This window comes from Orycteropus afer, unplaced genomic scaffold (assembly GCF_000298275.1).
Source record: "Orycteropus afer afer isolate SDZICR_OR568_19922 unplaced genomic scaffold, OryAfe1.0 scaffold00036, whole genome shotgun sequence".
Taxonomy (NCBI): domain Eukaryota; kingdom Metazoa; phylum Chordata; class Mammalia; order Tubulidentata; family Orycteropodidae; genus Orycteropus; species Orycteropus afer.
In genome coordinates this window covers 9,043,613-9,056,059 of record NW_006921623.1, presented here as the reverse complement: position 1 = coordinate 9,056,059, position 12,447 = coordinate 9,043,613, and the positions used below count along the sequence as shown (strand labels likewise).

The following is a 12,447-nucleotide window of genomic DNA, read 5'->3' as shown; positions in this document are numbered from 1 at the left end:
CTTTTCTAGAAATTTCATAACTTGGGAATTTCATAACCTAAAACAGCCAGAACATCTTTTGGTAGATTTCCCTCAGTTAGTGTTTAACCAAACATCTGTCTCTAAGGAGGAGGTCGGAACCGTGCCAAAACTGATGGCCAGAGACTCAGGGGGAGTGCTTCTGCAGGGTGACTCCCTGGCTTCTGAGGGAAAGGGCAGGAGGGCAGTGGACATAAGACACAAGTGTGAGAGACAATGGAATCTGGCTTCACCACCAAGGATGCCTATCTGAGCCATTTTAACCCTCGGGATTACCTAGAAAAATATTACAACTTTGGGTCCATACACTCTGCAGAAAACCAGATTGTTAGGCATCTCCTGGAAAATCTTTTCAAGATATTCTGCCTGGGTAAGTCTGTCTGTTGTCTGTGTGTCTCCCCCACAAGATGTGAGTCCTATAGACAGAGTCTCAGGGGATGATGGTTTTATGTCCTGTCATTATTTGACAGTCACTTTGGCATCCTCCATTTATTTAATGAGAATAAAAACTAACATTGGTGTAGATATTTTGCAGGTTACAAAGTGCCTCATTTGGTCATGCCAAAGGGAAAACAGAGGGCCTGAATTCTGGCCCTAATTCTACATTGATTTTCTAGGTGATTAGAACAAGTCATTCAACCTCAGTGGACCACTTATGAAATGGAGATCTTAATACTTACTCTGTTTCTAACTCAAAGGAATATTGTGACTATGCATGAGATAAAGACCTCCCGGTACATAAAGACCTGGGTCCATTTTGGAGAAAGACATTTGATAAACTCATTAATAAAATAAAATAAAATAACTTTCTCCAAAAACGTTGCTTAATAGTTTTAATATTCTTTGTTTAACAGATTTTCTATGCCAAGAGTTTGAATACCAGATGTAGATTTTTTTTTCTCCCGCTTCTCCTAGAGCATTAAAATATCCCAACAACATGCCTCCACTCTAGATTGTTGTTGTTGTTGTTATGTGCCGTGGACTCAGACCCGACGCATAGCGACCCCTCCTTGGGTTGTTGAGGCAGTATCACTATGGAAGTAGATTGCCCCATCTTCCTTCCAAGGAGTGGCTGGTGGGTTTGAACCATCAGCCTTCTGGTTAGCAGTCAAGTGCCTTAGGCACTATGCTACTCTAGATTAGGGAATGGAAAATGAAAAGATATTTTAAAAAAGGCTTTGGATGAAGAAGAGTGAGTAGAGAGGTGGTCTGCCTTTGGGATCTCCAGCACAATCCCAGGGAAGACCATGTCAAGTCAGCTCCATCCTCTTCCATAAGGCACTTAACTCCTCTTCCTCTTCTTTCTTCTGAACCAGATGGTGTGAAGGGAAACCTCCTGATCGACATTGGCTCTGGCCCCACCATCTATCAGCTCCTCTCTGCTTGTGAATCCTTTAAGGACATCGTCGCCAGTGACTACACAGACCAGAACCTGCAGGAGCTGGAGAGGTGGCTGAAGAAGGAGCCAGGGGCTTTTGACTGGTCTCCAATAGTGAACTATGTGTGTGATCTCGAGGGAAACAGGTAGAAGAACTGGGGTCTGCTTCCTGGCTTTTTGAGGGACAGTTGTTTTTCTGAATCAAGAATTATCCTTAAAGTTCAAGTAGAAAAAGCAAGTGAAACAGAGAGGTCGAAATGAAAGAGAAATCCAAATGAAGAATGAGAGAGCTAGAAAGAGACAAAGAAATATAGACCTATGTGAGTTTGTGTGTGTGTGCGTGTGCGTGTGTGTGTGTGCATTCTCAGAAAGCTAGAGATAAAAGAGAAATCTAAATGGAGAATGAGAGAGTTAAAGAGAGAGAGAGCCCAAACCCACCTCCATCGAGTTGATTCTTACAGACCACCACTGGGTTTCTTTACAGAAGCAGACCAGCTGGTGGGTCTGAACTGCCAACTCCCAATCTTTTGGTTAACAGTCAAATGCCTTCGGCACTGTGCCACCAGAGCTCCCTAAAGAAGAACAGAAAGAAATGTGTTTTACCTTTTCTCTATCTTTCCTCCCACTATGACTTGATTTGCATATGAACTCTCTCTCTTCTTTGCCCATACTACCACCCACTTTCTTCTATAATTTCTTCTCCCCTTTTGTTTACATACTGCACACTCTGTGTATTGCACAACATTCTCTGTGTTTCCTTTTCTGTCTTTCCATTAGCAATGGGAAAAGCTATGTATTTTCATTAATATATCTCATGATTTGTGTTAGAAAAGGCTCTGATTTCCTGGCAAGACAGTTCCCCTCAGGGAGCAAACACTAGCACTTTCTGGCTCATAGTAAAAGAAACTAACATTAGTTCGTTCTTTGATTTACTCAATAAACCTATATTGAGCACCTACAATGTGCCACATTACTTGTTACTAGAAGAAAAAAACCTAAAACCAAACCCACTACTGTCAAGTTGATTCTGACTCATAGTGACCTCTAGGACAGATTAGAATCACCCCATAGGGATTCTAAGGCTGTGAATCTTTACAGAAGCAGACTGCTACATCTTTCTTCCTTGGAATGGCTGGTGGGTTATATCTTTTGATTTGCAGCTGAGTGCTTTAAACACTGCACCATCAGGGCTCCTTGTAGCTGTTGGGATAGATAGTGAATAAGACAGAGGTGGTCCTTTGCCTCCTAGAGTTCACATCTGGAAAGGCAGGCAAGTACTAGATCAAGTAGGACAGCTGACAACAGGCCAAATTTAAGACTGTGAACTTCAAGTCATCTCAGGAGTAATCAGGACAGTGTTGAAATCCAATTTACATTTACAAGGATTATTCTGGAAGGTGTATGGTGAATGGATTGGAGGAGTTTGGAACAAGATATGAAGAAAAGAGAGTTTAAATCCTGGTGAGAGATGGCGGCATCTTGGTTGAAGTGACAGGGAGAAATAGATTGTTTTAAGGTGAACTTTTGAGATAGAATAGATAAAAATCGATAATGATTGGTTATGGGGAGTGAAGAGAGGCAAACGTCAAGAATGACTCCTCATCGCTGAATTTGAACAACAAGGAGGTTTGGGTAATATTCTTGAATCCCACGAATCATTATAAAATCATGAGGTCTTGAATATCCCTAAGGAATGTTCTAACTGGCCTGCTTCCACTCTCTCTCTCTTTTTTTTTTTTTTTTAATTTTTATTGTGATTTGGGTGAAAGAGCAAATTCATTTTTCACACAGCAGTTCACATACACTTTGTCTCATGACATTGACTGCAATTTCCCACAATGCAACAGCTCTTTCCCCATCTCCTTCCCATAGTTGCCTCTTTCCTGTGTTCTTCCCTCCCAGGCACTCCTGCCCCCTGAGCTGTCTCCCTGTGCACATACAACCCTTCTATTCTCCCATGATTGATCTTGTCAAGGAGTGTATCTACCTAATGTAAATGTTCAACTCATATGCCTACCTTTTGTTTGGCTGGAAGCCACAAGAGTGGGTTCAATTCCGGACCTGAAGGGCAGCTAGGGGTCATAGTCTCAGGGGTTTCACCAGGCTCTATCAGACCAGCAAACCTGGTCCCCCCACTTTTTTTTATGATTTTGAGTTTTGTTCCACATTGTTCTCTCTCTCTATCCAGAATCTCCTACGTAGATCCCCCTCTAAGTGGTTGTCAGTGGTAGCCAGGCACCATCTAGTTCTTTTGGTCTCATAGTCATATACTGCCTCCACTCTCTTTTTCTGGAGTGGTGGTGGTCAGTTCATGTTTCTATAATTGTACTAAAATTTGAGTCCCATCCATTTGCCAACTTTTGTTCACCCCTGAGAGTCAGTGTCCCTTCTGAAACTAACTCTAAAGTCTGCTTCTATTTCATTAACCTTTCTGTTTTCTTCCTTCCTTTTTTTTTTTTCCCCCTGATTGTAGTTTGGTGAAAGTTTACAGAGCAAATTAGTTTTCCATTCAGCAATTTATATGTATTTTGTTTTGTGACATTGGTTACAATCTCCTCAATATAATAGCACTCTTCCTACTTCTTCCCTCAGTTCCCCATTTCCATTTAGCCTTCTTTCCTGCCTTCTGAACTTTGTTTTTGGGCAAATGCTGCCCTTCTGGTTTCATGTGGTTAATTGTACTGAGGTGTACATATCTTCCTGGTATTACTATTTGCTTTATAGACCTTTCTATTGTTTGGCTGAAAATTGATCCTTGGAGGTGGGTTCAGTTCCAGGCTTGAAGGGTGGCTGAGGACCAGAGTCTCAGACTCCACCAGTCTCTGTCAGAGCAGTAAGTCTGGTCATTTTTATATTTTTGAATTCTGTTCTACTTTTTTTTCCTCCTTCTCTGTCCAGGACCTTCTACTGTGATCCTGATCAGAGCAGTTGGTAGTAGTAGGCAGGCGTCAACTAGTTCTTCTAATCTTAAGGTAATGGAAGCTGTGATTCATGTGGCCCATTAGTCCTTTCAACTAATTTTTTTTTTTTTTTTTTGAGTCTTTGAATAGGAGCATGCCCACGAGTATATACAGGTTTGGCAGAGAAAATGTCTAACTATATATTTGTATGTGCTATAGGTATACCCAAGGATATTTCAGAACATAGAGGAGCAAAGTTCTGAAACTTCTTAGCCATAACCAAACTCCGTGAGGGAATTGTTTACCTATGGCTTGGGACTTAGGACCACATTCTCAAGGCATGTAGGTCAATTGGCATAACATAGTCCTCAAAGACAATGTTCTACATCCTACTTTGGTGAGGAGCAACTGGGGTCTTAAAAGCTTGTAAGCTGACATCTAAGATGCAACTATTGGTCTTTCCTCATCTGGAGCAAAGAAGAGTGAAGGAAACCATTTCCGTTTAGTGGTCTTCTGACTTCTGTCAGCATTTTTCTTCTCACGGTTATTAGAAGTATTCCAAACTTTATCTTCATTTTCTCATGCATTATTGATACACTGTAATATGCTGGTAAATGTTGATTGCCAAATGTGAGTTATTAACATTAGTTTATTCACAACAGTATGAATAAGCTAGAGGTTTTATATTCTATTCCCAGTTAACCTTTTTGATATCATGCAGAGCTGTGAAAGTTCCACTGAGTTTACTTTTGTCTTTTATCTGTTTTACCAGGCCAAAGTATAAAATCCTTTCTGTAATTTAATTTTTTATTGAGGTATAATTTATATACAATAAAATACATGGGTCTTAAGTGTTCCATCTTGAAAGTTTATTATACCCATGTAACTACCACCTAAAATAAGATGCAGACTACTCCCATCACCTCATTTGTTTGGACATTTGCTTTCTGTTACTAATCTTATTTATAATTATTTAGATATGTATTATGCTCGTTTTATATGATTTTGCTAGTTGTGAATTTTTAATTCTTATTTATCTCTTAGTCAACTGCCTAGGTCTTCAAATAATTTTCAAAAGTATAATACATAATGGAAAAACACATAAACACCTGAGATGATCAGACAGGGGTCAATGAACAGAGGTATACTCTAGACCAAGGATAGATTGAGCTGAGGCTAATGTTGTACAGATACCAGTGATACAAAATACCTGCAGTCCTTACAGAAACAATAGAAGACAGACACAGAGTAATCCCTCACAGACTTCCCGACACTATGGGAGAGAGATCCAATAGATCTACTACCTCAGGACCATAGTACTGGGGGCACCAGACTCAATTGGCACAACAAAATACACAACAAAATACACAAAAGCATTGCTCCACATCCTATTTAAGAAAAATTAAAAAAGAAGAAGAAGAATACATAACGGGTCTATTTTCTAAGCTCATGTATATATGGGAATGCACAGCATCATAAATTTGCTTAATATTGTTCCATTTCCCCCCTGCCTAGGATTTAACTAAAAGTTGATTAATGATGCTTTCATATGCCATTTTAACCTGGAAATCTCTTCCTTAAAGTTTTATTCTGTATATAGCCTTCAAGAAGGAACCCTTGTGGCTCACTGGGTAAGCACTTGGCTGCTAACCCATAGGTTGGCAAATGGAACCCACTAGCTGCTCTGTGGGAGAAAAGACCTGGTGATCTGCTCCTGTAAAGCTTAGCCTAGGAAAGCCTATGAGGTAGTTCTACTCTGTCGTACAGGATTGCTGTGAGTTGTAACTGACTCAATGGCCCACATAAACATAGCCTTCAAGGAGTCCTTGGGTGGCACAAACAACTAAGTACTTGACTACTAACCGAAAGGTTGGAGGTTTGAATGCACGCTGAGGTGCCTTGGAAAAAAGGCCTGGTAACCTGCTTCCAAAGGTTTACAGCCTTTGAAAACCCTGTGGACCATGGTTCTTCTCTGCAACATAGGAGGTTGCCATGCATTGGAATCAACTTGATAGTAATTGGTTATAGCATTCAAACTGAAGGTAAATTCTACAAAATAAAAGTGATTTCAACCTTCTCTTTTCTATTGCCCATGTCATTCCACATACTGAAATTAGTATTAAACTAGGGAGAAAACACAAACAAACTGTAGCTATAAGGTTTTGGACACTGTCCAATATTATTAGATCAATAAGGAATTTCCCAAGATTTATAGAATTTCAGGGAAAGTTTGTAAAACAAAGTTCTCTGTCCCTGTCAGACAACACATCTTTTCAAAGTCCAAATCACATGTCGAGAAGGCTTTGGAACTTTGTTCTCAATTTCCCTAGCCATCACAGCCCTTTCCATCTCATTCAAAAATGAACCCTAAAACTTAGCAGGATACTAAAAGCATTACTTATCGCACACCAGAATCATCAGCTTGGAACAATTGGTTCTTGAGACACTGTCCCTTCCCCATCACTCTGTTAGAATGAGGAACTATATTTTTGGCAGTAAAATTCTGCATTCTCACCCTTATCCTCATGCTAGATCCTGTGGCTTCAACTATTTTGAGAGTGATAGTGATCCCATTCAACTTGCACCTTCAAGTACCTCTATCAACCCACAACCTATTTTCCCCAAGATTATTTCTTCTTTATCTAAAGCTATTTCTTGTGCTGACTCGTGCCAAAGACAATTTGAGCTGTCTCCTGTTCCTTTGCCTTTGGAGTCTGACTCATGCATTTAGATACCACTCATTTTCACAACTATCCAAAAAGTTGTAAGACACTGGTACCAAATTGCTTGCCTCACACTGTTCATTTATCAAGTCAGAAAGTCAAACACTCAAGCTTGTCCCATGAACAGAGGAAAATGAGCTTTCACCTTAAGAAATCCTAGTAACAGCATTAATTAACCTTTGATTCCTGGAACTTGGAGCACATTGTCCAGCTGGTAGCCTTGGCATTAGCTGGGAACTTGTCAGAAATGCAGACTCTCTGGTTCTACTCCAGGCCTATGGAATCAGAATCTGCATTTTAACAAGATCCACAGGGAGTTGCATGCACATTACAGTTTAAGAAGCCCTGGTGGCTCTGGTAGCGTAGTGCCTAAGGCATTTGACTGCTAACCAGAAGGCTGGTAGTTCAAACCCACCAGCCACTCCTCAGAAAGAAGGTTGAGCAATCTGCTTCCATAATGATACTGCCTCAGAAACACAAGGAGAGGTTGTAATGAGTCGGATCAACTCAGCAGCAGTGAATTTGGTTTTGTCTTTGGTGGCAAGGGCAGAAACAGGTCTGCCAGGCACCCGGGTACGTGGGAGTGGGTTACAAGTGTGCTCTCCATACTGTTCCCTTCCACTCCCAGAGTAGCCAGGTGGGGACAGAAGAGGCTAGAGCCCCTCTTGGTTGCCCTCTCTAGAGAGCAGCTCCCCCAGTTACCTCAGTGTACCTGACAGGAAAAAAGCTGAGTACCTGTAGAGGTGGGAGTGTTCTCTATACAAAGATTTTCATATTCATTCAAAAAGACATATGTACCTTGTCCCAAGTGTTGTTGCTGTTGTTAGGTGCCATCGAGTCTCCAGGAGAGTCCATTTCCCTGTGGGTGTACTTGCAGGCCTGAAGAAGCCCTGAGGTGCAACCTTATGCACAGCAGAATGAAACACTGCCCAGTCTTGTACTAGCCTCACGATCTTTGCTATACCTGAGCCCATTGTTGAAACCACTGTGCCTATCCATCTCATTGAGGGCCTTCCCCTTCTTTGTTGACCTTCCGCTTTACCAAGCATAATATCCTTCTCCAGGGAATGGTCCTTTCTGACAACATGACCAAAGTAGGTGAGATGAAGTCTGGCTATTATCACTTCCAAGGAGCATTCTGGCTGCACTTCTTTCAGGACAGATTTGTTAGTCCTTTTAGCAGTCCATGGTACTCTTAGCATTCTTCTCCAACACCAAAACTCAAAAATATCAACTCTTCTTCGGTCTCCTTTATTCATTGTCCAGCTCTCACATGCATAAGAGGTGTTTGAAAACCTTGGCTTGGGTTAGGCGCACCTTAGTCTTCAAAGAGACATCTTTGCTCTTCATTGCTTGAAAGAGGTCATTTGTAGCAGATTTGTCCAATGCAGTACGTTGTCTGATGTCTTGACTGCTGCTTCCATTGGTGTTGATAGTAGTACCAAGTAATATGAAGTTTTTGACAATTTCCATCTTTTCTCCATTCACCATGCAGCTGTTTATTGGACCAGTTGTGAGGATTTTTGTTTTCTTTATATTGAGGTGTAATCCATACTGCAGAATGTAGTCTTTAATCTTCATCAATAAGTGCTCCAAGTCATCCTCACTTTCAGCAAGCAAAGTCGTGTCATCTGTGTATCCCACGTTGTTAATAACTCTTCTTCTAGTCCGGATGCCATGTTCTTCTTCATATAATCCAGTTTCTTGGATAATTTGCTCAGCACACAAATTGAATAAGTATGGTGAAAGGATATAACCCTGACACACTCCCATCCTGATTTTGAACCATGCAGCATCCCCTTGTTCTGTTTGAACTACAGCTTCCTGATCTATGTATAGGTTCCTCATGAGTACAATCAAGTGTTCTGGAATTCCCATTCTTCTCAATGTTATCCATAATTTGTTATGATCCACACAATTGAACACTTTTGCATAGTCAATAAAATATAAGTAAACATTTTTCTAGTATTCTTTGCTTTCAGCTAAGATCCATCTGACATCAACAACGATATCCCTTGTTCCACGTCCTCTTCTGAATCCAGCTTGCATTTCTGGAAGCTCTCTGTCAATATACTACTGTAACAATTTTTAAATTTTCTTCAGTAAGATTTTCCTTGCATGTGATATTAATGATATTGTTTGATAATTTCCACATTCTGTGGGATCACCTTTCTCTGGAATGGGTATAAATATGGATCTCTTCCAGTCAGTTGGCCAGGTAACTGTCTTCCAAGTATCTTTCCTTAGCTGAATGAGTGCCTCCAGTGGAGCATCCATTTGTTGAAACATCTCAATGGGTATTCGATCAATTCCTGGAGGCTTGTTCTTCATCAATTCCTTCAGTGCAGCTTTGACTTCTTCCTTCAATACCATTGGTTTTGGGTCATATGTCACCTCCTGAAATGGATGAACATCGACCAATTCTTTTTGGTACAGCAACTCTGTGTGTTCCTTCCATCTTCTTTTGATGCTTCCTGCATCATTCAATATTTTGCCCATAGAATCTTTCAATAATGCAACTCAAGGCTTAATTTTTTTCCTCAGTCCTTTTAGCTTGAGAAACGCCAAGCATGTTCTTCCTTTTTGGTTTCCAAACTCCAGGTCTTTGCACATTTCATTATAATAATTGGCTTTTTCTTCTTGAGCTGCTCTTTGAAATATTCTGTTCAGCTTTTTTATCTGGTCATTTCTTCCATTTGCTTTAGCTACTCTCCACTCAAGGGCAGGTTTCAGAGTCTCTTATTTTGGTCTTTTCTTCCTTTCTTGTCTTTTTAATGACCTTTTGCTTTCTTCTTGGGTGATATTCTTGATGTCACTCCACAATTCCTCTGATTTCAGTCATTGGTGTTCAGTGCATCAAATCTATTTTTAAAATGGTCTCTAAATTCAGGAGGGATATGATCAAGGTCATATTTTGGCTCTCATGGTCTTGTTTTAATGTCTTCAACTTCAACTTGAATGTGCATATGAGCAGTTGACGGTCTGTTTCTTGATGACTTTGTTTTGGCCAAAGATAATGAACTTCTCCATTGCCTCTTACCACAGATGTAGTCAATCTGACTCCTGTATATTCTGTCTGGTGAAGTCCACATATACAGTTGTCTCTTATGTTGTTAAAAAAAAAGGTATTTGCAATGAATAAGTTACTGGTCTTGCAATATTCCATCCTGTGTTCTCCAGCATTATTTCTATCACCACAGCCATATTTTCCAACTACTGGCAACTCTTCTTTGTTTCCAACTTTTACATTCCAGTCACCAGTGATAATCAACACACCTTGATTGCAAGTTCAGTCAGTTTCAGACTGCAGAAATTGGTAGAAATCTTCAATTTCCTCTGTTTTGGCTTTGGTAGTTGGTGTGTAAATTTGAATAATAGTAGTATTAACTGGTCTTCCTTGTAGGCATATGGAAATTATCTTATCGCTGACAGTGCTGTACTTCAGGAAAGATCTTGAAGCACTCTTGGTGATGATGAATGCCACACCATTCCTCTTCAATTTGTCATTCCAAGCATAGTAGATCATATGGTTGTCTGATTCAAAATGGCCAAAACCAGTCCATTTCAGCCCACTAATGCCTAGGATAGGAGCTCTGGTTGTGTAGTGCCTAAGGCATTTGACTGCTAACCAGAAGGCTGGTGGTTCAAACCCACCAGCCACTCCTTAGAAGGAAGATTGAGTAATTAATTTACTTCCATAGTGATACAGCCCTGGAAACCCAAGGAGGGGTCACTATGAGATGAAATTGACTCAACGGCAGTGAGTTAGAATGCCTAGGATATTGATCTTTATGTGTTCCATTTCACTTTTGACAACTTCCAGTTTTCCTAGATTCATATTTTGTACATTCCATGTTCCAAAATAGGCGCCACCAAACCAACCTCATTGCCGTCAAGTCAATTCTGACTCATGGTGACTCTAGAGGACAGAGTAGAACTTCTCTGCAGGTTTTCCAAAGCTGTAGTCTTTACAGAAGCAGACTGCCTCATCTTTGTCCTGAAGAGCGGCTGGTGGGTTAGAACCTCCAACCTTTTGGTCAGCAGCCAACTGCTTTAACCACTATGCCATCAGAGTGCCTTAAAATAGAGCACAGTTGTGCTAATTTTTTTTCATGAACTAGTTAATTTTCTCTATTCCAAACCATTTCTGGTTCTTCATGCTTATAAAACAGCACTAATGCTCTTTGTCAAACTCAGGATCTTGATGATAATGATCACAGTTTCAATGATGCCTGTGAAAAGGTTTTTTTGAGGATGTTATTGTTGTTGTTTGCCATTGAGTCAATTCCTCCTCATAGTGACCCTACTGGACAGAGCAAAACTGTCCCATAGGGTTTCCTAGGCTGTAATCTTTACAGGAGCAGATCACTAGCCATGTCTTTTCTCTGTGGAGCTGCTGGGTGGTTAGCAGCTGAGTGCTTAATCATTGTGCCACCAGGGCTGCATTCTCTCTTGAACTGATGTTCTCAATACAGTATCTCTCAGGGAAGGTTAACAGGGTAGGTTGAGAGGCTTTCAACTAGGCATTTCTTTCAAATTATAAACATTCTCACTTTCACATCTCAAAGGACCTCAAACTTAATGTGCCCAAAATAGAACCTGTGATCTTCTCCAATTATGTTCCATTTCTGATATTCCTCGTCTCCTTGAATGACATCATCATCTAATTAATTGAACAAGCCAAAAACCTAGATGTCAATCTTGTCCTCTCCCTTGCCGTCAAGTTCCATATCTAATCTAGCATGAAGTTTTGTCCATTTTATTTTGAATTCCTCCTAAATCAGTATAGTTCTTCCAATATTTACCTTCAACTTGGTCCAAGTTAACATCCTCTCTTTCCTAACTGGTCTCCACTCCACTTGATTCTTCTCCACTTAATGTGAATGATCATTGTAAAAAATGTAAATCAGATCATACCACTGTCTTGCTTAGCACCCCAAAGGCTTCTCATTGCTTTTAGGATAAAACAAAAATTCTTAACAGGGACCACAAAGCTTGGCATATTCTGGCCCCTGCCAACACCACTTGCCTTGCTTTCCATCATGTTCTACTTGGTTTTCTGAGATCTAGCCACATTGACATTCTCCTCCATATTCCCTCCTTCTTACCATATACCCTTTGCCTGTGCTATTTCTTTTTACTGGAATATCCTCATTCTCTTCCCATTTGCTTCAGCCTAGTTAACTCCTTCTTATATATTCCCTATATCTCTACTTACCTGATTCTTTTTCAGATGAGTATTTCCTGACTCTCTGTGGTAGTTATGTTTGTGTGTTAACTTGGCTGGGCCTGGTTGAGTGGCTGGCAGCTGGTGGTAGTTATTCCCCATGATGAGACGGGCAATCAACTCCATGGTGGGATCTACCACAAGCAGCTGAGTAGCTGCCTTTGGGATGTGGTCTGCTTCCTGTATATAAAGAGAAGCCTT

General features: G+C 40.5%; 1 protein-coding gene across 1 annotated transcript in view; it reads left to right on the top strand.

Moving 5' to 3' along the window:
• The first annotated feature begins 234 nt into the window (after positions 1–234).
• The window catches only part of NNMT (nicotinamide N-methyltransferase), a 21,351-nt gene continuing 9,138 nt past the window's right edge, over positions 235–12,447 (top strand). The window contains exons 1-2 of the mRNA XM_007936522.2: positions 235–388; positions 1,335–1,542. Coding sequence (XP_007934713.1) covers positions 235–388; positions 1,335–1,542 — 362 coding nt within the window. The remainder of the gene's footprint in view (positions 389–1,334; positions 1,543–12,447) is intronic.